Genomic DNA, 26,992 nt, shown 5'->3' with positions numbered 1-26,992 from the left:
TCCCCACGGGAGGCGTGCGTTCAATTCGTATCAAGCAGCTTCAGGACTAGCCGGGCTTGTCGTGCAGGAGGGACATGATAGACGTCGGTGGAAATAATCAACGGCACCACAAAGACCGATGGACAGACAGGCTTGACGGCGATTGAGCCAGGCGACCATGTATGCAGGGAGAACCACGCGCGGTCAGGCCATTCTGCTGGTGTGAATTGTTTGTGGCCGAGGTCTAGATCTCTGCTGATGAGACCCTGGCCCCCCAAAACACGCTAGTATCAACCGCAGCGAACATCGGGTATTCACTCCGCGAACCCAACCTAGCCCACCACCACCTAGTCCACTCACTGCGTTCGCCTGGTCTGCTGCTGTTGCTCTCAAGTCTTGGAGCCAGCAACGGTCTCCCCCAGGCCTCCATTCACTCGTTTACCGCCAGCCCTTCCTACCTGTCAATACTTCCACGCGGCCGTTACTGCCGCCGCGGCGCTACCGCGTTTGTACCTGGACGCCAGATCTTTCAGCCACGTCTCCGTGCGTCTGTTCATCCCACTTACCCAACACGTAGCGTGATTGTTCGCGTTGCCGGCAAACATCTTAGACCTCGTTGGCCATGATGGCGGATCCCCAGTCTCCTTCACATCTTACACAGCAATTTCATGCTGAGACTGCCCCTCCTCACTTTCAGCAACCCTCCCACGAAGCGCTCCAGCCCAACTCTATCCCACCCACGCCGGATGAAGGCATAGATGCGGGTCCCTGCCCCGACATAGCGGTTCCCAACGACATCTCTTCGTTTCTCGACGCTTCTCTGCCGCAGCCTTTCCCGCTGCCTTCCGTCTTACCCCAGCCTCTTAGGACTCCCACCATCGAGGACCGGCCACATCTTGATCTGACCCTCAACCTTCCTCAAACTAACTTCTCGCTTCCCGCGTCCACGGTCCTTAGAAGTACGCACAATCTGCGTCTACCCTCGTTTGATGTACTAGGCATTGCTGCGCCCCACCCTGATCGTATTCCAACTCAAGCACATCAGTCTTTCTCTCCACTAGGCGCTGGACCTCTCTCAAAGCCAGAGGACCCTCTCCATGCACTCAGCCCACCACTCGACTTCTTCAGTCACGCCAACGGGGCCAGCCATACCCCCGTTACCAGTCCCAAGGCAGCTAGAGCCCGCGTCGGACATCTTGTGTCAACTCACACGCCTCCCTCGGATACGGAGCCGGGGACGATCAGTTGGGGATCCTTTGTGAACGTAGGGACGGTTGGTCTGGGTTCACCTCCTAATTCTGAGCCAGGCGTGTCGCCAAACCTCCACGGCACTGCCACTTCGACTGCTCCTCCCCAAGCCCCCATCGTTGTACCGACTCACGACGAGTTTCACGACGAGTTCAGCGACGCGCTTAGAATGGCAGCGTGGATAGAGGAGGCCAAACGCACCATCAGTGAGTACTTCTGACACTAGGGTGATGCGTAGTTTTATGTACTGAGCAGCTTAGTAACTGAATCTGGATGCCTGGACCTGGATTCAGTCAAGATATTATCCCACGCGCTTCCTTGCCCCTCGACATCGGGCCATATCTTTGGTCAGATTATTGCTTCGATTCATGACAGATCGTCAACGCAAACTTCATGGATCAATGTATTCCATGCGCTTCCTGGCCGTTATACGCTGATGGACCTGCCCAAGTCTCCACCATCCACCCCTGGTCCTGCTGTGGGAGGGGATTCATACTTTACCAGCAAAGTTTTCGACAGTGCAGTGGCCATTCCTGATTACCAACTCGATTCAAAACTCCTTCCTCCATCGCCTCGCCCCGTTGTGCCACCTGGAAGCATTAATGTCTCTATCGTAGAGCGATACATCCCACCTACGAACACGAACGAGTTCTCTGAGATGTTCACGTTTCGGGGCAGATCCTTGTTGTACGACCGCCTGATTGAGCTGTCTAGTGACGATGGTGTCCTTCTCTTCATCTACCCGACTAAAACAGGCGCGAGGACTTTCATGCAGCAGTACCTTGGACCCATTCTCGACCCGCTTCTACGAACCGTAACGGTGGTCCATGACCTTCACTCTGAGCTAGGCAGGAGTCTAGGTCAAATGAGTTCAGTCAACTATCTGGACGAATACGACCACCTAGAAGCGCAAGTCCGCAAATATTGCGAAGCAATGGTTGAGAGACATTCAAACCCCGAGAAAAGGGCGAACTACGAGGTCATACATGCGGCGAAAGAGGAGATCTTGTTGCAACGGTCGGCATGGGCGGACGATTGGTGGATCAAGCAGGAGAAGCCTCGTGTACGGGACGTTATCACCAAGTATTTTAGCAAGTCGAAGAAGCTCCCGAGCTCCGAGATGAGTGCAGCGACTCTGATCCAGGCTGTTCTGGAGGGAGTGTCGGAGCGAGACTACCACGATGGTGAGCCAAGCAAAGGCGTAGAAGTTGGTGTCTTTATGGTTAAAAAGACAAGGGCTACTGCCAGGGCACAGAGAGGAATATGATGAGGAAGCACATGTGGTGAGAAGATATGAACACTGGGCGTGAGGCAACGGTGTCACGGGTGTACGAAGATCATGATCTCGGGTCGCGATGATCTCAAATTTCGCATAGCATTGCGCGGCGTTAGCGGCATCGATTGAGACCTGTCTGGAACAGCACAAAAGGAACCAAGTAACATAGTAATGATACCCAGTAATGATCGTCAATCCGTCTTTCTTGAGTGTCTTCAGATTTGACTCCAACACTATCTATCGCCACGGCATCCCTACCCTCGATGTGCCAAGCCGCTAGCGCGAAAAACTGCCCTTTGCTCACCTACCGGGTCTCACTTTGGCTCCAACACCATGTAGACGTGACTCTAGCTAGTACCTAGATAGTACGCACTGTTACAAAACTCAAAGAAGTCTTTTTTCTACAAGAGCTTCTTCGCAAAGTGCGGTCACTCATTTCAGGTACGCGCTCTTTTAACGCGTTTTCGCGGCTCTAGCCTCTTTCGTCTGTCAAGAATAGAGTTCAAGATCCGGAAACATCACGAAAAGCTCTGCAATGATCATATGCGATCTTTCAAGATCTTGTCTTTTCTCTCGAATCTGCTAGAGTGAAACAAGCAATTTTTGTTCAAAGGAGCTATCTGACTTGGATATATTAGCAACCGAGGTATACCCGCTACACGAATCAATCTTGTGATCACTAGACACCCACGGCATCGGCTCGGAAGACTGCGTGAGCGCCGCGTGATCATCAACATGCATGTAAGTTCCACATTTGAATCCTGAAATCAATCTTTCAGTTGTATATTCCAATCGTACAATATTCGCACTCGGTCTTCTCCGCAACGTCCACGGATTACTCTGGCATCACTCTGACATTTTTCACTGATACTTCTGTTAGATCAAAACCCCCCAATCCGCCTTACTCTCTAACCATGAAGTCCTCCTGCATCTGCGGCAAGAAGACGCAGAATACACAGGCGCCGATGGGACGGATCGGAAACGCAAGAAGCCATCTGGTCTAAACCACATGTTGCGAGATGTAGGTGTTTCATGGTGCAAAGTATACTTTCGAACAAGACTAACATACGGAAGGGGCTCGCCTATCTGCAAACCCCAGATTACACGACTTCATCACTCGCTGACCAACATCCCGACCGGCCCATGACGCTGTACCGAGGACCAAACAGCCTATTCCGCGCGCTGGCGTCCAAGTACCGGCTGAACAAGGCAGAGTATCTCCAGTTGTATAACTTGAGGCCTACTACGCAAGTCATGCTAGAGTTGGTCATTGAGGAGGTAATGCTTGACTACTGATTAACCTCTTTCACGTGCACGATCGCTGACGCTCAGAAAGGCGGGTACACGTTTCACTGAAGACGAACTACACGACATTCTAGCCATTACCCAACAGGTCTTCGATGAGGAGGAAGGCAATATTCCCGCTGGAGTGGAGAACATGGAGATGCCGAAGATTGCTAACAAGCTGCTGGGTGCTAACAAGAAGAGGAGAAAAGCTAAGAAGAAGGCTTGAGCTTGCTCTCAATGAGCAGTAGATGGGCGCTTGCAAAGGATGAGTAGATGGATGAAGGGGTCGGAACCACATGGCAGATTGATTGAACATTAATCAACGATACATCACCATGCACGTATACAGCCAACACGATTGAAGTTTATGAACATGTGATTGTATGCTACCAACTGGCGGGTATCCATCCACCGCATCCCCATCATGCAACGTAAAAGGACTTGGAAAGATAAAACTACAGAAGCCCGAACCCTGATGCGCCACTCGCCTGAACATAGCAAGCTCAAACCCATACAACGCCGTACCCTCTTTTGTAAGAACATGGCTACAGATACATAAGTCTCCGTGGGGTTGCGACGCATCTAGTCCTTGCTCTTCTTCTTTTTCTTCTTCTCTACCTTCTCGTCACCATCGTCGGCTTTCCGCTTCTTGCTATCCTTGGTCTCCTTTCCGGCCTTCTTTGCCTCCTTGGCAGCCTTCTTCGCTTCCTTGGCCTCGCGCTTTGCGGCTCGCTCAGCTTTTCGTGCCTTCTTGGCCTCCTTCTCCGCCTTCTTCGCTGCCTTGTCACCCTTTGCGGCAGGCTTGTCTTCAGAGCTGGAGTCGGATGAATCCTCAGCGCCGTCGGCATCTGCCATCTCCTCGTCACTGTCAACCTCTTGTACCAGCTTCTTGGGTGTACCGTTGGTCTTGGCGGACTTTGACTTCTTGGGTGCAGGCGCATCGGCAGCTGGCTCATCACCAGTAAGACCGTCAGCGTCTGGGTTGTACTTCCGTGCCTCCTTGACCTCCCACTTCTTCTGTCCAAGTGTTGTCTGGTTTGCATTTCCGGCAGGAATGCTCTTGAGCGGCTTACCCTCAAGGGCGCGTAGTCTCCTCTCAATGGTGAGACGTGCGTCGCGACCGAGCTGGGACTTCTCCTCTTCAGTGGGCTCCTTGGAGGTGTCCTCGGATGAGACGCCCCAGGTGCTGAGGGCGTCGACGCGCAGACCCAAGGCGGACTTGGCAGCGAGCATACGGGCAATCTTGCCCTTGTTCTTTCCAGTAGCTTGGCCAATGAGGGATGCGTGGTAGATGAGCTGGTAACATTAGTACAGGCAAAATACGTTGGGGAGGTCAAATACATACACCGTACTTGGGTGTGTCGTGCTTGGTCTTCAGGGCACGGAAGAGGGCCTTCTCAGCACCGAGAATCTGGATGGTAGAACCAGGCGACTTGGCGAGGTTCATAAGGGATCCAGCATGGGCAATGAGGCGCGCACCAACGAGCTCGCCAACAAGAGCTGTCAGGTTAGGAGCGAGTGCCTGCATACGGTTGGACAGGTAGCTGCCGAGGTTTTGACGGTGCTCGGTAAGGTCGACAACCTGCTCGGCAAGAGCAGAGGTCGCCTCCAAATCTTCGTCTGTGATCTCGGTACCCATGGAGATCTCTGCAGCGGCCTTGACAGCCGCCTCAATCTCTTCGGGCAGAATCTCAGAGAGGTCGCTCTCACGCGCGTTGGTTCGGAAACCCATCTTAAGAACAACGCGAGAGTAGGCAAGGTTGTCGTTGAGAACTGCAGCAATAGTCAGTAACGTGCTCGTGAAGCGGTGGACGTCGGGCACTACTGAAACTTACTCTTGGCGAGTTCTGGGAAGTGCCAGCCGTACCATTCCTTGACGCGCATGGCGTACGTGTTCAGCTGCTTGTCGAGCACATCGAGCGATGCGATGGACTGGATGATCATGGTGTCGACCTTGTCGGGCGAGAAGCGCAACTTGTGTCTCGACAGGGAATGGGCAAGACCAAGCCTGGTCGCGGCCTCCTCAGCGGGGAGTAGGTCGGGAAGGAGCGAAGTCAGGTTTTCGCGGATGGCACGAAATACATCTTGAGTGGAAGAGTCTGACACTGTCTTGAGGGAGAGACCTGGGAGTTGCGCAATCGAGTTGGAGAGCTTGGGGTCGGCAACGGCCACTTGAGATATGTTAGCTGCGACGTTCTGTTCGCCATGTCGGAGTATGCGTACAAGTGGCTTTGGTCTCATCCTTCAGATCCTCCAAAAGAGACGACAGCATAGGCGTGACTTTTCCATCGTGGAGCGCAGCGGCCTGCTCGAGAGCGTCGACGGCGCTTCCGAACTTTGCGAACTTCTTGAGCTTGAGCTGCTCGACAATGTCTGAGGACTCTTTGCTGTCTGCGCCCAAGAGCTTCTTGTCCTTGGACTTCAACAGGACATAGCCTGCCGAAGTCTCGGAGAGGATGAAAAGACCCATTTTGCGAGTGGTCGGTCGTGGGGTAGGTCCAATGGCGATCGCGAAACGCAACTACCCTCCGTGGTGAATTTGGACGTGGTGTGGGAAGTCGCGATGGGAGTTGTCGCAAGCTCGAACAGTGCGGAATCCCAGCTCGAACTTTTTCCTGAGCTCGGGCCAACAGCCCAGCGCTAACCCTCGAACGCACAAGCTCTGTTTCTGGTAGCTACAGCAGTGACGAACGCCAGGCACAGGCAAGCGAAAGCGACGCTGCTGGGCCATTGAGCTTGTGAGGGCTGCCATGAACTAGCCACTTCCATCCCCAACATTGCTCGCCGTAATCCAAATGTCCTCTGGCGGCGAGCGCAAAGTCTCGGGCTCCCTGAGCCGCAGCACAAGGGGCACAACGCCGCGCCTCGCTGACCTGGGAGAGTCCCCGCGAACACCCATTCTACGAACCATCTCATCCTCCTTCGGCTCACCTGGCGGCTCCTTCCGTACCGAAGACGAATACGTCGTGATTGAAGTCGGCTCACGCTTCGTGCGCGCCGGCTTTCCCGGCGAGAGCGCCCCGCGATGCACCCTCCCGTTTGGGCCCGACGACCAGCGCAGGGTGGGCGACTACAGGCAGTGGGACCCCCAATATACGCACAAGAGAAGAAGGCGGAAGCGGGGTCTGGACTGGGGGCACGAGTATGAGCTCTACCGGACGGACCTGAGCAAGGTCGACTTGGGGCTGGTCGAGGACAAGTTCGAGCGGGCAATGCGAGAGGCGTACGGCAAATACTTCTTGCTCGACACGAAGCCACGCCGCGTGCTACTTGCAATGCCGCCCCGCATGCCGCATGCACTCATGTCGACAGTTCTCGATGTGCTGTTTACGAGCTTCCAAGCCCCCAGCATCACCCTCATGTCCACGCCAGTGCTGTCGACCGTGGCAGCAGGATTACGCTCAGCATTGGTTGTGGACATTGGCTGGGCCGAGACACTGGTGACCGCAGTTTGCGAGTATCGCGAGGTAGCTGAGAGGCGCAGTGTACGAGCAGGCAGGCTATTGAGCGAGGAGATGGCGAAGCTACTCAACGCCGAACTCGACGATGCTGAGCCAGGCCCTACCAAGGCAGACGTATCTTTTGAAGAGGCAGAGGAAGTCCTTACGCGCGTCGGATGGTGCAAGCCTGTCCCTAGATCGAACCGAAGAACCGTATACTTTCCTGCACGAGAAGCGCCTGTGCTAGAGGAGTTTGAAGACGCTGTCGAGTCACCGCCACCTACTGTCACCATACCTTTCCCGAAACACACCCCTCCTACCGAACTCACCATATCGTTCGCATCACTAGCCAAGCCTACCGAGAATGCTCTCTTTGCACCAGAGTTAGCCATACACGAGTTCGACGACGAAGACCTTCCGCTGCATCACCTCATATACCGCGCCCTTGTCCAGCTGCCCATAGACGTCCGTCGACTATGCATGTCGCGCATCGTCATAACAGGCGGCGTGTCCAACTTGCCCGGTCTCAAGACGCGCATACTGAAGGAGCTGGATGCTCTGGTACAACTCAAGGGCTGGGACCCAGTCAAAAGCTATGGGAAAGCAAGCGCGCGTCGCGAAGAGAAACTCCGAAACCAGAGGGAAGATGTGGAGATGCGCCGACAAGAAGGCGAGGATATGTTCCCCTCGTCGCTCGATGCGAATGCGCCCCCTGCCCAACTACCCGCAGCGCTTCAATCGCCCCAAGAAGATCCTATAGACACAAAGTTCGCTCAGATGGCGATACGTCACGGTCCGCCACCTGCTAGCTTGGTTGGTGGCACCATCAGAGGCGTAGATACATTAGGTGCGTGGGCAGGTGCAAGTCTGATAGCACAGCAGCGCATCAAGGGCATCGTCGAAGTCGAACGCGAAAAGTATCTCAAAGATGGTTTGCAAGGAGCCACAAGAGAGAAGGACGTCTCTGTAATCGCACAGAGGCAGAGCATGGGCCCTGGACTTTCTACCAAGGGCGGAGAGAGAGCTAGCTGGACTCTAGGTGTGTGGGCATGAACCGCGTGCGAACTGTTGTTGAGCATACTGTTCCTTTTTGATACCCCTTCAATTGTCTCTCTTCTCTGCATTATTGATCCGTCTTCCTTTCAATACATTTGTCCCCTCAGAGTACGAGACTACTGCTACAGCAGGCGTCTGGCTGCACATTGCTACTGTCAGATACACAGGATCTAAGAAGTCACTGTGACCATGTAGGTGTCTGAATATGCATATCCTCATCTCAACAATTCAGTCTGGTATTCAAGCGAGTCGAACATACCATTGACCGCTCTCTCCTGCAGCTCTCAGCCTTGTTTCGGTCTGCTAAATCGCATGTGGCTAGCTGCCCGCGATCTGACCCAATGGCGATCAGGCTTCCATCTACCTTACGTCGCCTCGCTCTGTCAGTGGTCCTTGGCATTTGGCTTGTAAGGCCATCAGGCATCTCTGAAAGTCCGTAAATCCTCAGGTCCTCAGATCGTAAGGTACGTATTTGTGCAAGCCATCTCCCTAAGCAACGCTTCAACTACGATGATTGGTTATGGCAGAGCGTTATAGACCTCGATGCCCACGCTCGTAAGCTTTCTCGATGTCCTCCTCGTCCTTCCTGCCTTGTGCTTATTATGGCTACCCGAGATACCAATGGTCCTTCGACTTATACTATTCCTCTACAAGCTTCCGAAGGACTTCCATCTTTACGTCCAGGGACCAATGCTGCTCCGGGTGCTCACGTCCTTCCATATGGAGTTACACATGCACGGGAAGAATACCCAGCTCTGCGCCAAGACTTCGACTTCGTTGACCCCCCGCACGCTCCTCTTGCATCCGCATTTGATGTTGATGCGTTCATAGCATCATTTGATTTCACTGACGCCGGCAATTTCGACGATTCAAACTCACCTCCACAAAAAGCAACTGCGCAGTCTTGGGCCAACAATCTTGAGGCTGATCCTGGTCCAGTACGACAGTCTGTCACGCAGCTCACAGGGAAAAAGAGGACAATTTCTTTGTCTTTGCCTTCGGACATTGTAAACAAGGTTTGCATATCAGTCCGCACTGAGGAGGCATCACTAATGTTGTTCATTATAGCGGCGAAAAAGCACCCGCAAGTCATTCACATCTCAAATCGAACAGCCAGCATCATCGTTCTATGGCCTTCCAGCGGACCAACTTGTGACATCACAACAGTCCCCACATGTCTTGCATACCAATGTTCATTTGCCAGAGTCACAATCAACGCCCTCAACCATGACAGAAGAGGTTCAGAAACCCAAGCGCAGCCTACAATGTGCATTCCGGAAAGCTCAGGCAAAACTGGGTTTGCCTTATACATGTACAGCAGCCCCAGTTACTACGGTATCTGCTGTCCGAACGCATTTAACCCGTAGGCTACCCAAAGGAAGGCCTCCGCACTTACCCTTCCTCAAGCTTTGCACAACCTGTAACGAAGACTTACTGGACGAGCACGAATTCGAGGCTTACCATGGCAAAGACGGCCTCAAATGTGAGACCCCACGGCAACAGCGCAAGGGCGATACGGGGCAACAGGAGCAGTATGATATTTTGTGCTCCAAAGTGGAGACCTACATCATCACCCAAGGAAACCAAAGAAGTTCAGCAAACTCCACCACAGCCGAAACTGACGCTACGCTGTTGAGCTCAATGCCAATTTTACATGATCCAGACCTTACTCCAGAGCTCCCTGTGTCGACTCAGGCTTCAGATACAGTAGCTGAGCCTCCTAGCTCACCGCTTCAATGCAAAACGTCTTCATACTCACGCAAGGCAAAAGATAACGTAAGTGCCTGAAAGCTTACTTGCAATTGCACTCTGACCGACATTAGTAGCCTCTAGAGGAAGACCAAAGGCCACCGCTGCTTATGGGGCCTGACTTGTGCATGGCCGATAGTCATAGTGGCACCGATGCCAGCGCGGGAAGAGCAGCGTACCAACGCGTATCCAACGTGGATGGATCCATGGACGAATCCACGCTGACCGAACGTCCTGGCGTGGGTTTTGCAACATGTGAATGTATCTCATCCCACGACATAGATCCGATATCCATGGTTGATTCCATGCTGACGGTGCGTCCTACGTCGCTGCATGAACCGAGCTGGAATCCGTTGTCCTTATCTCACAAATCTACACATCCCGCCCAGTTCTTCGATCACCCAGCCTTCGAAATACGGCTGGCAACGCCACCAGCACACATTGTTCCCTCGGTGTCTTTCAGCGAAGACTCGTGGGATTCATCTGTACAATCCACAACGGCATTACAGTCCGAAACCAGTACCACGTCCTCCTCCACTGCCTCATCCGAGATATATTGCGATATAGATGACTGCTGTACCGCATTCAGTGGTGTTCACCGTAGGGGCAACTTAGCAAGACACCAGCGGCTCAAACATTCGAGTAGAGTCTATGTTTGTGAGAACGCTTCGTGCGAGAGAGTGTTCAATCGGCAAGACGCCCGACTTAAGCACTACAGAAAGTATCACCAACAATTAGCTAGGCCGTACGTTGCTCGCCCTCAGACAAGACATGCAAACAAGGAACAATATTTAGATTTCATGAGTTCCGCTTCAGGTTGACTTGTATGTAGATGATGGGACTTGTTAGCTGTAAAGAAATGTCATCTTCTACTTGAGTATCTCTACTACCAATCTCGCTTCACTTCAGAAGCCTCAATATCCATATATGCTTTCCCATGTGCCTTGGATCGAACCTAAGTCGCAAATTCCTTGTAGTTTTAGGAACTGGTAATTTAAAGGAGTTCTGGAATCTGTCCCGATTGCAACTGGTTTAAGCGACGCATTTACAGCACGATGATTGAGGAACATCGAGTTACTGTGGTCATTTCTGATGTCTCCAAGTATAGATGGATATGTGCCGTTACGGCACCTTTCTTTCTGCATCTTGAAGCCTCGAAATCCTCACTCAGGCTATTTTGGCTCTCCTGGTCAAGTGTGGTAGTCATACTTGACGCGGTCGAGTCCTCCAATGATGCACAAGGATTCTAAGCGAGGAGAAATGATTCTGAGGGTTAAAGAAAGTGAACCTTCAGGGCTAACGAAAGGAGCTTTGTAATCATGAAAGGCTCAAAAGCAATCTTTTTCCAATTTTCCTAGTAAGCATATCTAGGCATACAGCGTCAGCGTCGTGTCGTTGTTATGAGCCGAAGGACGACACCGACCTTCATCCTCGTCTAGCTGAAGATTGCAGCTCAGGTATCATGACTTCATCATACTATTAGCTCTAGCACTCCCACTCTCCACAATACCCATAACCGCATGTTACCCCCATTCAAGACCACGTCACACTATGCTCTACACTATCTTATGACTGTATCGTAATACAGTGATCACATCGCCAGCTAGTCAGTACACTACCGCCAGCACGTAGGTTAACTTTCTCCTTTCCCTTTCCAAGATTGCCCTGTAGGCCAGAGGATTGGTTATTATCGCCTTTCGTTCTTTATGGACATGGTTTTGATAGAGAGTTGTTCGTAGTACTAGTAAAATCGGAGCTCGAGCGAGAAGAGGAGTCGGAGAATGTAGTTCGGGACTCGACTTTAATAGGGCTGTCTGACGCAGTTACCGTTTGGTTGGAGTGTAGTAGCTTGCTAGAAATATGTGTCAAACAGGTGCCCTGGTTTAGCTAGGTAAGTGTATATGGTCTAGTCCAAAACGCTTAGGTGCTCGTAGAGCCCTCTCTCGTACAAACGAGGTCTCTGAATGCTGACGTTAGGCTGGATTGCGATACGTTGATCTAGGTATTATTAGTTCAGCAGGCCAATTACTCTGTTTCTGGTACACACTGTGTCAATACATGTATACCCACATATGATCGAGATTTTTTCGAGAATAGATACTAGGTGTGAGCAGAACAGAGCTTTCGTGCGCGAAGGGAATAGTGAGGGATGATAGACAGAAACAGTGCATTCGAGAAAGTAAAACATGGCTACAGCATGGAGCGAAACAGAACGTAGGAATTAGTGAGGTTAGAAGAGGACGAAGCAAGAAAGAATGGAGAAGGAAAATGGTCAAATCCTCACAACAGCATTCAGATTCTTTGATTTCATGGTTTCTCTTTTGGATCATTTCCTTTCATTCATTAAGCGGTAGGGTCTCAATCAACCTCTTTCCCGCATCTTCATGCATCAACCATCCTAGTTCCTGATGTTCCCCCGGATGGAGTCATCACCACCGTTGTTGTTGATATAAGTCTGATTCCTCTCCTCAGGTGCGCCGACACCTCCGTGAGCAAAGTCACCCGCCTTGGTAGGTTGACCGTTGGCCTTGATGGAACCACCCTCGTCGAGCGGGATCTCGCGGTTGTTGCCAGCGCCGCTGGCAGCGGAGCCGTATTTTACTTCTGCGCCAGGGAACTTGCCCTCTACGTTTGCGGTGTCGACGCCGGATTCGGTGGCTGTGAAGGAGTAGAGTTAGTCGGTGTTTTTGTGCGATGGGTTGGTAAAGAAGACATACTGGAAAGACCAACGTTGTGGCCCTTGGTAGCGCTATCGCTGCTGAGTTCCTGCTCAGCCTTCTTGGCGATCTCGTTGACGTTGGTGTTCTTGTATTCGGCAGACATTGTGATGTGTGTAGGCTGAAGTAGTTTGGAAATTTGTTGGTGAGGTGTGTATTGGAATCGGAGATATGGGTATCAAAGAAGTTGTGTGTGTGTATTTGATGGAGATCCAAGCCGGAAGGACATGTTATAAAGGTTTTTTACATACTGCTAGCTTTACAGCTCATCGATGATGATGAAAGAGTGGTGGACCCTGATGATGTCACGACGACCTCATAACTGCGGGCCGAGACAGGAAGACCCTTCGCGTTCAGGCAAAGACTTGCCGATTAGTGAAGGGCTGGTAAGCGGGAACCTGAGAACTGTAGGGGCTAGTTGGTAAGTTTGCTGTGGTGGTCGCGTGCTGGTGGGGTGCATTGAAGACATCCAGGTACCGAATCCGAACGATGACGAAACAGATCGTGGAACAAAACATCACACGCTGAAGGAAAACATTTCTGCCAACACACAATGTTGCATTCGTATCGAAATGCCTACCTAAATACGCCGTCGTTTCTCATAAAGCATGAAGTTCGTCCCTCATCAGCCACTCAAGACTCCCTCCAAACTTCATGCCACAGAAACCATGTCGAAGAACGCTATATAAACGCCATGCTCGCAAAGTGATATATGCGCAGGTATGTAAAGCGAATGAAGTCCATATAACCAATGAAAAGCTTTTGCACATCCCAATATTACTACTCTTCGTACTCTTCGTTCATTCAGCAAATGTCACATGCCTAAGCGGTGACCGCTGTTGCAAATTCTTGCTTGGTCGTTGATGGGAAAGAAAACGTGCGTCCCCCTTCTGTCCATTACTTTCGACCCAGCTATTGACTGCAGTTTGCCTGTTGCTGTGGATTACAATGCTGGGTTTGAGATGGTTCGCCTAGAAAATCTCGGAATCAAGACTGCTACGGTAGCTCTCTAGAGACTCTTCATCATCTGTCGTACTTGTTAGTAACCTTTCTCAGTCGATACGTCAAGCAGCATAAGACTCACCAGCGATAGGCTTCCTGCGAACAACGGTATCCGAGTGTTGCAGCGGACTCTGTGGCTGCGGGCTCTTGCTACCCATGGGCCTGGGGCCAGTAACCCTTCGTTGTGGGCTGTCCATGCTAGCCTCGGAGCGGAGGTACTGGCTGCTCGGGCGAGGCGAGGCAGTAGGTGTCATCTTTCGCGTAATGTCAGCATTGTTCGCCATCTTCTGAGGCGTGAGCTGAACTTACGCGATGGCCCCGATCGGTTTCAAGTGAGTAACGCACCTCTGCGATAGGTGCAAGCGGTGTCAAAGCACCTTGGCTACCGAATTCGTTCGGAGAGCTGTACATCTGCCTCGTCTGCCCATAGCCGGCAAGCAGCTGTGGCGGCGGGATAAGAGGACCGTCATCCGGGATCTTGGGAGGCCTGGGTGGGCCGGCTTGTTGCTCCGAAGCAGAGTGTTGGCTGTAGCCATCTGACGAAATTGGTGAGAGGTTGCCAGCATTCTGTTGAGCCGAGATACCAGACATCCGGTTTCGCGCAAGCGATGGCATGCTACCCCACTGATCAAAATCTGGAGACCCTATGCTTGAACGAACAGGATTGTAGATTTGTGCTTGGCTCTCCAGTTGGTTCTGGTGACGACCGGTTGGCCCGGGTCGCGGCTGAGGGTGTTGCAGATTCAGCGAATTGCGATGCGCCTGATACTTGGGGTCTTCCATCTGGTACTGATGCTCCTCTGGGATAAGAGGCGATGGAGAGCGTAGAGAGCGCGCAGAGCGGACGGACGCCTGATCGTCCCTAGCCAGCGAAGTGTTGGAGCGAAGCCTATCGTCACCATGCTGCTGATACGGCTCGTCGTCATCGTAGTAGTCATCCAAAGAAGAAGACCTGGAGTGTGTGGATTGTGGTCGCCTCTCACCAGACACACTGTTGCGCGGCAGACTCTCAGGGTTGGTAGAAGAAGTTGTCTTCGACCATCGAGAGATCTTGGGGATACCGAAGATGGATGATGAGTTGGACTTGTGCTTGCGCTTCGGTGTGGTCTCATGGCTTGAGTCCCGTGTCGACTTTGAAGCTTGTGGGGGAGTACCCAAAGATCGACGCTTGTCTGGGAAAGCTTCCTGAGTTGGCGTTGTCATGCGCTCAGTGTTTTCGTATTGGGGATTGCGCTCGTCGTACTCCTCGTCGCTCTCCTCTCGCACCGTGCTTATACGGTTTGTTGGCACAACATCAAAGCCGGAGTGAAGATCTTGAATGCGCCGTGATGAGGAAGGGTTAGAAAAGTAACCCGACTGGTCGGGAGAAGGCGCAGTGTTGGCACGACCTTCTGGCTCATAGCCTGCGTCATCGCTTGCTCGCAGATTCTCGTACGAGTTGAGACTATTCGTCCTCGCTTGTTGGTCCAACGAGAGCTGATTGACTTGCTTCAAACCCTCAACTTCACCGAGCAATTGGACGAGCATTTGCTCGATGTGCTTGATGTCGCCATCGCCCTTGCCAGAGCTTAGTCCCTTCAGAGCACGCCTGAAGACACTCTTCTTCTTGGTCTCAATGTCGTCGTCGGAAGATGTGCGATTCATGCGAGGGGGCGTCATGGGTTGAGGGCGAGGGCCACCCAGAATCCTTTGCTCCGCCAAGTTGACTCGCTTGTCAGTGGTATTCATGATCATAGTGTCCTGAGTCTTGATGAACTGCTTCAGATCGTCCAACTGATTGCGCATCTCGGCAGCGCTTCGGACAAGAGTCACTAGGATCTCGGTATCGCGTGCATTACGCTGGGCATCGCGAACGGTGAGGTGGTCCATGAGTGCCACAATGTCTTTCGATTCGATACGATCAATACCTTTGCCGGTAGCTGCGTCGTAGAGAGGCGAAGTCATACCGTGGGAGTTGCCACTAACGTGTCGGTCATGTTTGGCACGAGCAGCAAACATGTCCGGGCTGCCAAGATCCACGCCATTGTACTCATCACCGTAACCGTCATCATCAAAGATCTTTGAATGATTGCGGTTTTGAGGCGTGTACGCTTCACGTTGGTTAGCCGACTGGTAACCCTCGTCTTTCCAGCCGGTCTGGCCTGACGACAAAGGAGTGCGATTACTCTGCGCATAGCCTGCCTGCTCGTATTGTTGCTCACCTGGATAGGGATGATCATATTCGTCTTCTACGGTGGCCTGGTGTCGTTGGTCGAACGAATCCGGAGTCTGCTGCTCCTGCCTTTCATAGGCAGCGGCAGCAGCCATGGCAGCAGCTCCAGCTCCGAGTCCAGTGACGCCTTTGCTGAACGAGGTAGGTGTACGCTCCCGCTCTTCTTGGCGGCTCAGCAACTCGTCGGTACGATCATGGTAACCATCTCCTCCGCCAATTGGCCCTTGGATAATTGATGGGTTGGTAGTCACATCTGAGTCGTCATCCATGCCGTACCCAATCTCGGGCATCATGTCGTCATTGCCAACGGGATAGGCGCTGTGATGCATCTGAGGTGCTTCAGATACAACCGATTGTCCATCTTCAGACTGCGCAATGCTTTGCCTGGGAGAATTCTCGCGCGCAATGTTTTGTTTTGGAGATTCCTCAGCACGTCGTTCTTGTACTAGTGCTTCCGCCTTATCACGGATGGCGGCCCATCTCTGACCAGCAGGTACTTCTTCGGTTTGCACGTAGGCTGGGTTCGTGCTGACCTGCGATAGCATACTCTTCTTGATCGGGCTTGAAGCCATTGAAGATCGAACACTGATGGTAGACGGGTCGTGTAGGGATGCGACGGCTGATTCTACTGCTAGCGGTGTGTGAACGTATTCAGGATTCGAGCCGACCTTGCGAAGGTCTTGAAGATCACCAATCTTCTGTTGTTGATCAAGATACTCTACGCCTGTGCTGTCATCGGTATACATGGTCATGCGGTTGTAGTTCACAGAGCTGTCCTCTAGTTCTCGCCGGTACATTTCATTCTTCTCGTGGTTGCGTTCGAAGAACTCATTTGTGTCCTTGGGCGTCGTGGCCTCGTTGAGGATAGACCTCTTGCTTTCGAGAGTGACGCCCTGAGGTCGTTTGCGGGTACGTGCCGCCTTGGTGCTCGCTGTTGAGTCCATTGATGCGATAGAGAGATTAGACTCTCGTCGCTCAAATTGATGGCCAAGAGAAGACACAGATGGCCCACTGCGGATGGAGTTAAATCTTCGTGGTGAGCCTGTGATCTGTGCGTCCCCCCGATAGCTAGCCTCGCTTTGTATCGGGCTGACAGTATCACCACGTCTTGATTGCGTGTCACTCTCAATTTCATACTGCGATGCTTGAGGTTCTGACCGCTCGATTGCGCGGGCTTTGGCCGCAGCTGCAGCCGACAGACTGGCGTCAGTGACTTTCGAGCGGGAGGTGTAGCTGCGATCGCTCTTTGGAGTCGCTGTGCGGACTTCGTTGGTTGATTTGTTACTGTGAGCAGTGCCGAGCGTTTGTTGAAGCGCATTAGGTGTGCGGGTTGGTGTGCGTGGAGATGGTGAAATGTAACCACGAGAGACCTGTTGCAGAGGCGTCTCAGCACCTGTGCCTGTTATGCCAGTGCTCGTCGATGACCTTGACTGCGGCCTCTCCTTGGTCTCAGTTTCTGCGGAAAGGATGGAGTCGCGAGTGAGCTCGGATCCTCCGATAAGCTCGCTGCGGTTGAAGGGTAGAGGTGGAACGCGTTCCTCGTGGACGCTTTCAGATACGCTCTCAGATCGACTGCTGCGAGAGGAGCGATGCTTGCGGTGTTTGCGCTCTTCCTCCTTCTCTTCCCGCGAAGTGTGGTGCTTGAGAGCGGCGGTAGTAAGGCCAGCTCCGGCAAGCCCAATTAGCGCAGAATCCCGTTGGGATAGGGTCTTCTCGTCCTTGCTCTTTCTTCGATGAGACTTCTCATCGCGAGTAGTCGAGTCTGCGTAGCTCGAGATGGAGCCGCGACTGGATCGTCGCTCGCTCTTGCGACTTGATCCGCCAGTCAGTGTCGTCCCTGGGTTGTCACCATCCCTGTTGAGGACGACCTTGGGCTTGTTGCTGTGGAGTTTAGGCGCGCTCGAGGATTTGGAAACACGGCGTCTGGATGGGTCGCGAGAGCGGTCGGATTCCATAGTCTCGAATGTGGCTATGCTATCACGGTTGGCACGGTCGAACTTGTCCATGTTCCTGGAAGTGCGGTTCTCTTCTTTCAGCGCGTTCAACTCAGGGAGAATGAGGCGCTTGATGGCGTCCTCAACTGTGGCTAGTAGTTTGGGGTTGTTGATCGACGAAGTCCCAGAGACGTGAGAGCGACGGTCGGCGTTGGAGGAGAGCAGACTGGAGTCAGTGCCGCTCACTTGGTCGACTTCTTTGCTCCTTCTACGATGCGACTTGCGTGGTGAGGCGAGGTCATCTTCTCGCCGCCTGGAAACCTCTCTCGACTTGGAGGATCGGTCTTTGGACTTTGTGGTGCCGCCTTCTGCGGCCTGCTGCTGCAGCTTCTCCATGACGCGCTGTGTGATGCGGTCTTTGCTGAGACTTCTGCTTCGGTGGTGGCGGGGTGCTTTGAGTGTGTCCTGAATGGCCTCTGAGACCATGGACTCAGTGACTGCGTCCCTTTCGAGGCTTCGGCTCCTGCGCCGCGCGGGCGGGAGGATTTCTGTTTGGCCAGTCATGCTGTCTGCGGGCATGGACGATATGTCCGAGGGCATGGGAATATAGCGTCCGCCGTCGCTAGAGTCGTCGTCGCTGTGATCGGGCAGTAGCTCGATGTCGACGGGGGGAAGAGAGGAGATGTTGGAGAGGTCGGAGTAATCGACGGTGTTACGGCGCGAGCTGTAGAGCTGGTCGTACGACTTGCTGTGGAGGGAGATGCGCCGCGAGTACGAGGCGGCGTGGGAATGGCGATGGGTCTGGGTCTGGGTGATCTGGACGTGATCACTGACGGTGCTGTTCCTGCTCTTGCGGGAGGAAGGCGTGACCCGTACGCGCACACTGGGGCGCGAGCGGACTTGGCCTTCGGTTTCGCCTGCTTCGAAGTACTCAATGAGCAGCGAAGTCTGCGAGGGGAACTTCTTGTGCAGGACGCGGCTGCCACGGGGCTTGGTGGGCGAGGTGGTGTTGATAGTAATGGGGGTGCCGTCTTCGGGGACCGAGTAGGAGGTCCTGTCGGTGCGGTTGGAGACGTTTGTGTCGACGTCGTCGGTGTAGTTGTTTTCGTCTGCGGAATCGAGAGTCGAGGGTTCAGTAGGTGCCGGAAGAGGAGGTCTGTCTGTATCTAAAACCATCATAGAATCCGAAAGATTCTAGAAGGCGGGGTGGGTGACGGAAGACATGCCCGGCGCCGTTTTCCTCGAGGACGTTATAAGAGGGAAGTGTTGTTGTTTGAGGTGTGGGTGCAGGGCCGCACGGTGGCTAGTCCCCGTGTGCGCGAACCTGGATGTTGCTGGTGTTGGGTGCGAGCGCGAACAGCGATCGTGGGTGTGGGCGCGGACGATGCGCGGGAGCGAACTGCGTTATCGGCGGCGTGAACCAGGACCTGAGGCCACCTGGTGCATGTGCAGTGCGTGCGACGCTCTGCGACAATGGCGAGCTGGGCGCCGACGGTCGTAGCGAAGCTGGCCAGCCAGTGTTAGCAGCTGCTCGGGCGTGGCAGGGCACGCGTCACGGGACTCACCAGACCAGGCCGCGCAGACAGCTCACAGCCGTCTCTCGGGGGTAGCAATGGGCTCTACAAGCTCCGTCGAGCTGGTGGAGAGGCGGTCGTGGGAACCAACTCCAGCTGTGGTGGAGAGAAAGCCGGGCTGGGTCCAAGCCTAGAAGAACAGCAATCCTTGTCGGCGCTAACACGGCCGAGGTGAGGCTTGTTGGCCTGGCAGATCGCTCGCGGGATTTGCGTTGGATTATTAGAGCCGCAAAGGGTATATTAGACAATAGTCGGGAAATAACAGCTGATTACGTAGAAAATGGTACAAGAGAGAGCGAGCAAGCCCAGTCAGTAGACGTGCGACAGGTCGCGTCGTATCTTTGGGCTACCGACGATACATCATGACTTGTCCACAGCCCAGCCACCTTCCCGCGTCAAGGCCATACAGCGTGCCTGAAGTCCCTCGTGGACGCCGTTGGCCATGCATGTTCCGTCGAGCAGGCGCGTGTTTCGAACCAAACTCTGCCCTCCTAGACGACTGCCCGACGAATGCCAGCCTCTACCGTCCCTCCACCCGGCTGAGCGCAGCAACAAGATGGCTGGTAGCAGCAAAAGCAATCACGCCGCTTATTCCATTCTATTCTTACCCCTCCCGTCGTCCCGCGCCGGCATGCACTTTTGCTGAAATCAGGTTATGCACACTCTGGGTTTTTTTATCTTCACTCCCATCCCTAGACAGCCTGTCACTTCACACGTCTGTCTCACCGCCACATGTCAACACCGTCATGTAGGCCGTCTCGATACTACGACCGCTAGCTAGCTTCTAGCACCCGTGTCGTTACCAGGGGTGATTGTGCCGATTCCCCCGGTGGGCGGACGCATCCGCTTGCTTGTCTGCTCGACGTCATTGGTCATTTCGCTAGAGCGACTTGCCAGCGCATCCCCCATACAATCTGCCGCATAGCTTTTTCAAAAACTCGTAGGGCTGGGCTGCGCTTGCATGTCCATCAAGTAATATGTCAGAAGTCAGATATGCTAGAGAACCATATTCCGAAGGATGCAGACTTGATGAACTGGCAGTTGGCCCGACCTGGTGATATTGCTCTTCTGCTGTCTCAGTGGTTGCTGCCCAAATCCCACTAGCGCTCACCGGTTTGGTGGCGTTGAACTGCCAATTTTCTCAGAGACATTCATTTTGCTAACCATATTTTGCACCCACTAAGTTTCATGAAGCTGCCGAGTAGAGAGACCGTGTCATGGGCGCATCTGATCACAGCTTTCTGTGCCACGCTACATCACATTGGCAAATTCCACATTCCAAAAGTTACTCACGTCCTTCTGGGTACTCGATTAGATCATGCAGATAAAGCTATAAACCCTAGATCATTGTCCGTATGTGATTTTGTACGCCAAACTCCGATCAATGCCGTTCAAGCACCGTCTCAGAACCTCTTGCCTCCCCTCATCGGTCGTCGTTGCTGCTGAGGCTGGCTCCCGTATGCTCTTCGTCCCTCTACCTTCTTATCGCGGCTCAGACTCGCTCCAAGACTGATGTCGATACGCGGTGGTGCTGAGAAGCCGAACGACTTGGCTACCTTGACAAGATCCAGCTTATGCACATCGAACACTGAACGCAAGCTGTGTGACGCGTACGACTGGAGGTAGGACCGGTAACCGTCCTTCGCACTCTTGTTCAGGTAGTAGTTCTTGTTGATCAAGGCTTCCAGTTGTGACTGTATGTTGAGGATCTTGTTGGAAGGCAGCTCGAACTCTACAAGGGGCACTCGGTTTTCCTTAAGGAGCTTGAGGAATCCCACCTCAGAGGGCAGGAGGAACATCAAACTCCTGCCTTTGCCGTTGGCACCTCGAGCTGTTCGACCGACTCTGTGGATGTAGTCTGCACATGTGTCAGTATATGTTTCGTATCCATCGCGCATGATCAAAACTTACCTCGGGGATCATCAGGCGGGTCGAATTGGATGACCCAATCTACCTCAGGAATGTCCAATCCTCGCGCAGCAACATCGGTACAGATGAGTGTGCCACTTTGTGCGTTGACAAATTCGAAGAAGCGGTTCGTACGGGCCTGTTGCTTAAGCTTGCCGTGCAGTCCAAGCACTGGCAAGTCAATGTAGTTGAGCAGTTCGCTGTAGAAGTCGACTGATGCGCACGAAGACAAAAAGACAATGACCTTCTTCTTCTGGTGCTTCTTGAGGAAGGAGAAGAGGAGCCTGAATCTGGTGTCTGAATCGCACAGAACGTAACCCTGCTCCAGTCCCTGGACCGTGCTATGTTCGGCTCGATGATCGACGTTGATGTACAGAGGTCCTGGCTTGAGCGAGATCCTTGCGAGATCCTCAACCTTGGTGGTCTGTGTTGCCGAGAACAGCATGGTCTGACGCTCCGTGGGCAGGATCTTGATAATCGACCTCATCTCATCCTCGAAACCGACCTCGAGAATTCTGTCCGCTTCGTCGATGATGAGCGACCTCAGGTTCTTGAAAACGAAGCCTTGTGTGTTGTGTAGGTGATCGAGAAGACGCCCTGGAGTAGCGATGATCAGGTTCAAGCCCTTCCTGATCTTCTCAGCTTCTGCGTTTCGGTTCGCGCCACCGATACAGATACCAAACGTCTGGCTGTGTGATTCCATGAGCTCGCGAGCTACACCGAAGATCTGCAATGCAAGTTCTCTTGTAGGTGACACAACAATGACACCAGTTCCGTTGCGCGGCTTGAAACGCAATTGCGAAAGCATTTCGATGGCCGGGATAAGGAAAGCCAATGTCTTTCCACTGCCAGTCTTGGCCGCTCCAAGCACATCCCTTCCAGACAGCAGGGGTGGTATAGCCTTCTGCTGGATCTCTGTCATGTTCTCGAAGCCCATGTTCTTGATTGAAGACATGGTTCGCTCGCTCAGGTTGAGCTCATCGAATCGTGTTGGGTTCGCCGAAGGCATGGTAGTGCCTGATGGAAGGTCAAGGGCATTGCTGCCCGTGCCAGAAGGAAGCTCGGGGAGCTTGTCGTCGTTGCCTTCATCGTCTTCCTTGTCGCTATCCTCGTCGTCGTCGTTCGCGGGACTGGCCTCGGCGGCAACCTCCTCTGCTACCTTCTCGTCTTCTTCCTCATCGCTCTCTACCTCCTCGGAAACATCCTCAACCACAGGCTCGGCTACAACGACTTCCTTTTCCTTGCGCGCCTTCTTGCGCGCCTTGGTGGAGTCTACGCCATTATGCGCTGGGACAGCCTCTGCTTCGGCGCTCTTTTTGCTCTTGTGAGACCTCTTCCTCTTATTGCCTGACTCGATCGCGGCGGGCGACATGGTGTATTGAGCGTCTTGGGAGTGCTATGCAGTGCAGTGACACGAAAAGTTCGATTTGGAGCGCATGCCAAAAGTTCGAAAACGGGGAAATAATTGTCGCGCTAGTTCTCTAGCGCGACAATCCCTGTCGGCGGCTTCACTCATCGCCGCAGTGTCGAGCGGTCACTACGAACATGAACAACGGGACGGAAACCACCTTAGCAGAAACCACAGTATTTTGTGCACCCACGCTGTGGCTCCCGAACTTCGTGGTGTAGCTCGATGCAAATGTCACAAATAATACATGCACTCACGCGACTCACCACTGATGCTGATTTCGGGAATCGTATACGCCTGAGCATGCTGAGGTTCACTTTAGCTCATCCTATACGCTTCGGTCTTTACACTCATTGCTAGGTGTCTGCGCACGGAAATTCTGTGATTCGTATTCCCATCATGTCCTCAGATCGAGACTGTCTAACAGTCTTTCCATGCCCGTCAGAACGATCCATTTGTAAGGGCGCTAGAACGTCATTCCAGGCACTATCAGACCAAGAGGGAAGTGATGCCAAGTTGAATTACCAATCAAGTGGAGTCGCATGATTCCTTGTTCATGAGTTGGGCCTTGCTGATAGATTATCTCTAAAGCCGCCTCAAGCATCTTTACTACATCAATACTTTGAACAACTTTGTGGTATCGTGTTCTTGACTAGTTGACCTTTGATCATGACACCCAAAGTTTTCCTGTATGTTCACATGCTCGCAGCTTCCAAGACAGACCACTAACTCGCACGCAGTACAGGAGGCACAGGCTACATCGGTGGTTCCGTCCTACATACTATTGCAACCGCCCACCCTGAATACCACATCACTGTTCTGTTACGCAAAACTCCTGAAAACTTCAAATCCACCTATCCCAACATCGACGTCATCACAGGTGACTACTCGAGCGCCGACCTCATCACATCAGCAGCGGAGAACGCTGACATTGTTATCCACAATGGCGATTCAGACCATGAGCCCAGTCTAAACGCTATCATCACGGGTCTTCTCCACCGTCCAATCCCGGGCTACCTCCTTCACCTCTCCGGAACAGGAATTGTATCTGACTGGGCCGACGAAGAGTATCTAGGGAAGTTGAACCCAAAGATATGGTCGGACATTGCTTCTCTGCCTGAAATCCGTCAACTGCCCCCAAACGCACTCCACCGCAATACAGAGACCATTCTCCATCATACAGTTGCAGAGCACGGCGACAAAATCAACATAGCAATCATGTGCCCACCGGATATCTACGGTAGAGGCAAGGGGCTAGCAAAGACCCAAAGTGCTTTCATCCCATTTTTCATCAAAGAAGTGAAGAACATGGGTGGTAAAGTAGTTTACCTCGACCAAGGTGCAAATACGAGGAGTTGGGTGCACATCGACGATTTGATGCGTCTGTATCTCCAAGTCGTGGAAGCCGCGGCATCCAATTCAAAAGACTTCTTCAACGAGAATGGATACTACTTCGCTAGTACACAGGAGCATTCTCAAATTGATGTTGCGAAAGCGACAGGAGAGGTTCTGCACAGACATGGTGTGATCGATGATGCGACACCCGTGCAGATTAGTTTAGAGAGATTGGACGCAATGGCGAATATCCCTGGATTTCCCAGACTGGCCAGATATCTTTTTGCAAGTAATTCGCGCACGAGGGCAGAGAGAGCGGGGAAGGCTTGGGGATACAAAGGCGAGGCACCAGGCTTGTTGGAGTGTTTGGAGGCGGATATACTGGATGCTGTACGTACCTAGTGTCTGACCATTGAGAGTGGATGGCGACTTGCACAACTCGAGCAGATTTTCCATGGGACAACGACAGGAGCTTCATACCGTGAGGCACCGTAGACGATTACAACACCACTCGCCAAGTTCATATATTGCGAAGACACTCTGGGGTACATATAAATGAATAGATTTTCGAGAGAAATTACACGGGGCTCAAATATTACCCAAATCCTTCACGCTCTGAACAATGAGAAGTTTCTTGTATCCAACAACATCATCTGGATGCAATCATCGCATGCGACCGTCAAGGCCTTGAAGGTCACGCTCCAAGTCGCTGCCGTTCCATCCACCCTGGTTGAAGGCTTCTTGTGGCCTAGGGTCTTCGTAGCCGGCGCGGTCGTAGTTGTTGGGTATTGGGACTTGAGGCGCCTGGTTCGCCCCAGCGCCTGCACCGGGTTGTACGCGGACCATCTGGCGGAAGCGGCTGACTTCGTCCAAAATCATCTTCTTCATCTCTGGAATCTCCTCGACGACCTCAAACTGGAAATCAAACGTTGTTGGGCAGGAAGGCTCGTCGGAGGCGTCGTGCCAGATTTGTAGATACCTGTGCTCCAGGGCTTCTTCGACTGAGATACGGCTCGATGGGTCAAAAGCGAGCATGCGGTCGAGCAAGTCGAGCGCGTCCGGATTGGCGTTCCTAAATAGTGACTGGAACGAAATCTTTTGCATGTATGGTAGATTGCGAACGTAGTCCTGGGCACGAGGCGAGCCGATACGTGAGAGTGTTTCTTCGTTTGGTGTTCCGAGATAGTGCAGGATCTGGTTCAGTTGGTCGACGTAATCCCGGCCTTTGAAGAAGGGCTTGCCTCCGAGAAGCTCAGCAAGAATACAGCCTACTGACCATACGTCGACTAGCCGAAGTCAGCTATGTATTCAAACGCCGGGGCGGCTAAGTTGGGTCCGCTGGTGGTTATGCAGACCCTGGGTCTGTGGGGTCGCCAGAGTCTACACGGCAAAGCCATGGAACTCTGACGTGCACGAGTGGAACAAAATGGTAACTACTCACTGGCTTTCGTGTAGCTCTGGAAGCTCAACATGATCTCGGGAGCTCTGTACCATCGCGTAGCGACATATTCAGTCATGTAACCTGCATTCTCCTCGGGATCCATGGAGAAACCTCTTGCGAGACCAAAGTCACAAATCTTGAGCTCGCAGTCGGCGTTGACGAGTAGGTTACCGGGTTTGAGGTCGCGATGGAGGACGTTTGCTGAATGGATATACTTCAGACCGCACAGAATTTGATAGATGAAGGACTGGAAATGGGCGTCGGTAAGTGGCTGGCCAGAGCGGATGATGGCTGCCAGGTCGCACTCCATGAGCTCTGCACCGTGTCAGCATCTCCTTGTCAGATGCCAAGAGGAGAATCTATACCTTCATAGAGGTAGCACTCGTTGAAGTTGTCCGGGCGGGGAATGTCCATGTCGTAGAGACATGTTATCTGTGCGACGGGATTTAGCATCGTGTCGGACGGTCTGCTTCTCGGACCAGGGGTTTCTTACGTTGCGGTGGCCTGGCGGATGTTAGTTGTGGCAGAGCCGACGGGGGCAATCTAGACTTGCCTCTGAAGTGTTGCAGCAGCTTGATCTCGCGCAGGGCACGCTTTGCTAGGATCTTCTTGCTGAAGACGTTGGTGACCTTCTTGATGGCTACGCCTTCGCCCGTCTGGTTGTTGGTAGCCGCACTGGAAGGCACGGTCAGTATCCGCATGCGTCGCGCAGTTGCTCGGGTCGTACCAAACGATGCCATAAGCACCCTGTCCTAGCTCCTTGGTCACATTGTAGCGCTCGTCGACGATGAACTCTTGATTGAACACCTGCAGCCTGTAAGTACGCATGCTCGGGTCTGAGAGGCGGATGCCACGCTACCTTGAACACCTTGCGGTTGGCGAGGTCGCCCATGATAGCAGATGCGGCGGGGTAAGAGCGAGGGGTAACCAAAGCAAGCTCTTTCTAGTTTCTTTCAAAGAAGGAAGTAACGATCGGGGCGGTCGCAGGAGTCGAGCAGCAGAGAGAAGGCGCAGGCGGCAGACGGAAGATATGATATAAGGCTAGGCGCGCGGCCAATGTGATGACTGACAGGAGCTGCTTCAACACAAAGCGGGGCGGCGGCTGTCGAAACCGGGTGGGCGGTGGGACGGTCAAAGAAGGCGCAGAGTCTTCACCGGGAAGTATGAAGCAATAGGAAAGCGATTGACAAAGTGACGATGCAGAAAAGCGGTCGTCCTGTGCCTCGTCGCGGCCTCCGTGAGGGCAATGGTGGGGTTGGTATCCAGTCGCAGCGCATACGAGGGGTTCAACTTGGCCCAAGGCGGCAAGGCGCTGGTATAGCCACCTTCCTCAGACCGCTTCGCCCGCGCCCCTGGCTCTGCCCTACAATCAGGACAATTGCCCGTTGCAGGTTTATGACCGTTTAGCCAGCCGACGGCCAGACCG

The 26,992-nt window shown here is 53.1% G+C and overlaps 11 protein-coding genes across 11 annotated transcripts; 6 read left to right on the top strand and 5 right to left on the bottom strand.

Annotated features, from left to right (window-relative positions):
* Window positions 1–604: 604 nt before the first annotated feature.
* Window positions 605–2,494, top strand: CC77DRAFT_926120 (hypothetical protein; the record flags this gene model as incomplete). Its single annotated transcript, XM_018533900.1, has 2 exons — window positions 605–1,433; window positions 1,488–2,494. 2 exons carry the CDS (start codon window positions 605–607, stop codon window positions 2,492–2,494), a joined length of 1,836 nt encoding a protein of 611 aa, XP_018391040.1.
* A 744-nt stretch (window positions 2,495–3,238) lies between these two features.
* Window positions 3,239–4,016, top strand: CC77DRAFT_1005202 (hypothetical protein; the record flags this gene model as incomplete). The annotated part of the gene is made up of 4 exons (XM_018523332.1): window positions 3,239–3,244; window positions 3,384–3,524; window positions 3,578–3,781; window positions 3,840–4,016. 4 exons carry the CDS (start codon window positions 3,239–3,241, stop codon window positions 4,014–4,016), a joined length of 528 nt encoding a protein of 175 aa, XP_018391039.1.
* A 133-nt stretch (window positions 4,017–4,149) lies between these two features.
* Window positions 4,150–6,361, bottom strand: CC77DRAFT_1016547 (nucleolar protein 5A). Its single transcript, XM_018524226.1, has 4 exons — window positions 6,014–6,361; window positions 5,626–5,961; window positions 5,136–5,563; window positions 4,150–5,086 (listed from the first exon to the last, which is right to left on the bottom strand). Exons 1-4 carry the CDS (start codon window positions 6,258–6,260, stop codon window positions 4,373–4,375), a joined length of 1,725 nt encoding a protein of 574 aa, XP_018391038.1. The 5' UTR covers window positions 6,261–6,361; the 3' UTR covers window positions 4,150–4,372.
* Window positions 6,362–6,395: 34 nt separating this feature from the next.
* Window positions 6,396–8,622, top strand: CC77DRAFT_337714 (actin-like ATPase domain-containing protein). The gene has a single exon (XM_018531316.1). The coding sequence runs from the start codon at window positions 6,586–6,588 to the stop codon at window positions 8,281–8,283; it is 1,698 nt and encodes a 565-aa protein (XP_018391037.1). The 5' UTR covers window positions 6,396–6,585; the 3' UTR covers window positions 8,284–8,622.
* CC77DRAFT_336984 (hypothetical protein) lies at window positions 8,587–10,240 on the top strand. Its single transcript, XM_018531314.1, has 3 exons — window positions 8,587–9,302; window positions 9,355–10,062; window positions 10,110–10,240. The coding sequence occupies exons 1-3, from the start codon at window positions 8,889–8,891 to the stop codon at window positions 10,110–10,112; spliced, it is 1,125 nt and encodes a 374-aa protein (XP_018391036.1). The 5' UTR covers window positions 8,587–8,888; the 3' UTR covers window positions 10,113–10,240.
* On the top strand, window positions 9,722–10,945 carry CC77DRAFT_336728 (hypothetical protein). Its single transcript, XM_018531313.1, has 2 exons — window positions 9,722–10,062; window positions 10,110–10,945. Exon 2 carries the CDS (start codon window positions 10,146–10,148, stop codon window positions 10,854–10,856), a length of 711 nt encoding a protein of 236 aa, XP_018391035.1. The 5' UTR covers window positions 9,722–10,062; window positions 10,110–10,145; the 3' UTR covers window positions 10,857–10,945.
* Window positions 10,946–12,433: 1,488 nt separating this feature from the next.
* CC77DRAFT_1046843 (hypothetical protein) lies at window positions 12,434–12,923 on the bottom strand (the record flags this gene model as incomplete). Its single annotated transcript, XM_018527459.1, has 2 exons — window positions 12,753–12,923; window positions 12,434–12,693 (listed from the first exon to the last, which is right to left on the bottom strand). Exons 1-2 carry the CDS (start codon window positions 12,856–12,858, stop codon window positions 12,434–12,436), a joined length of 366 nt encoding a protein of 121 aa, XP_018391034.1. The 5' UTR covers window positions 12,859–12,923.
* An 800-nt stretch (window positions 12,924–13,723) lies between these two features.
* On the bottom strand, window positions 13,724–19,076 carry CC77DRAFT_926014 (hypothetical protein; the record flags this gene model as incomplete). The annotated part of the gene is made up of 3 exons (XM_018533893.1): window positions 13,724–13,779; window positions 13,837–14,008; window positions 14,064–19,076. The coding sequence occupies 3 exons, from the start codon at window positions 19,074–19,076 to the stop codon at window positions 13,724–13,726; spliced, it is 5,241 nt and encodes a 1,746-aa protein (XP_018391033.1).
* Window positions 19,077–20,696: 1,620 nt separating this feature from the next.
* On the bottom strand, window positions 20,697–22,809 carry CC77DRAFT_1016543 (ATP-dependent RNA helicase HAS1). The gene is made up of 2 exons (XM_018524225.1): window positions 21,386–22,809; window positions 20,697–21,332 (listed from the first exon to the last, which is right to left on the bottom strand). Exons 1-2 carry the CDS (start codon window positions 22,752–22,754, stop codon window positions 20,878–20,880), a joined length of 1,824 nt encoding a protein of 607 aa, XP_018391032.1. The 5' UTR covers window positions 22,755–22,809; the 3' UTR covers window positions 20,697–20,877.
* A 553-nt stretch (window positions 22,810–23,362) lies between these two features.
* Window positions 23,363–24,743, top strand: CC77DRAFT_1037646 (NAD(P)-binding protein). Its single transcript, XM_018527080.1, has 2 exons — window positions 23,363–23,479; window positions 23,531–24,743. The coding sequence occupies exons 1-2, from the start codon at window positions 23,460–23,462 to the stop codon at window positions 24,525–24,527; spliced, it is 1,017 nt and encodes a 338-aa protein (XP_018391031.1). The 5' UTR covers window positions 23,363–23,459; the 3' UTR covers window positions 24,528–24,743.
* Window positions 24,724–26,565, bottom strand: CC77DRAFT_1016542 (SLT2-like MAP kinase protein). Its single transcript, XM_018524224.1, has 7 exons — window positions 26,426–26,565; window positions 26,294–26,373; window positions 26,120–26,241; window positions 26,060–26,070; window positions 25,932–25,998; window positions 25,567–25,881; window positions 24,724–25,411 (listed from the first exon to the last, which is right to left on the bottom strand). Exons 1-7 carry the CDS (start codon window positions 26,456–26,458, stop codon window positions 24,789–24,791), a joined length of 1,251 nt encoding a protein of 416 aa, XP_018391030.1. The 5' UTR covers window positions 26,459–26,565; the 3' UTR covers window positions 24,724–24,788.
* Window positions 26,566–26,992: the final 427 nt, after the last annotated feature.

This window comes from Alternaria alternata (genome assembly GCF_001642055.1).
Source record: "Alternaria alternata strain SRC1lrK2f unplaced genomic scaffold CC77scaffold_2, whole genome shotgun sequence".
Classification (NCBI taxonomy): Eukaryota; Fungi; Ascomycota; class Dothideomycetes; order Pleosporales; family Pleosporaceae; genus Alternaria; species Alternaria alternata.
The sequence above is the reverse complement of the archived record's forward strand: the minus strand, read 5'-3'. Positions and strand labels throughout refer to the sequence as shown.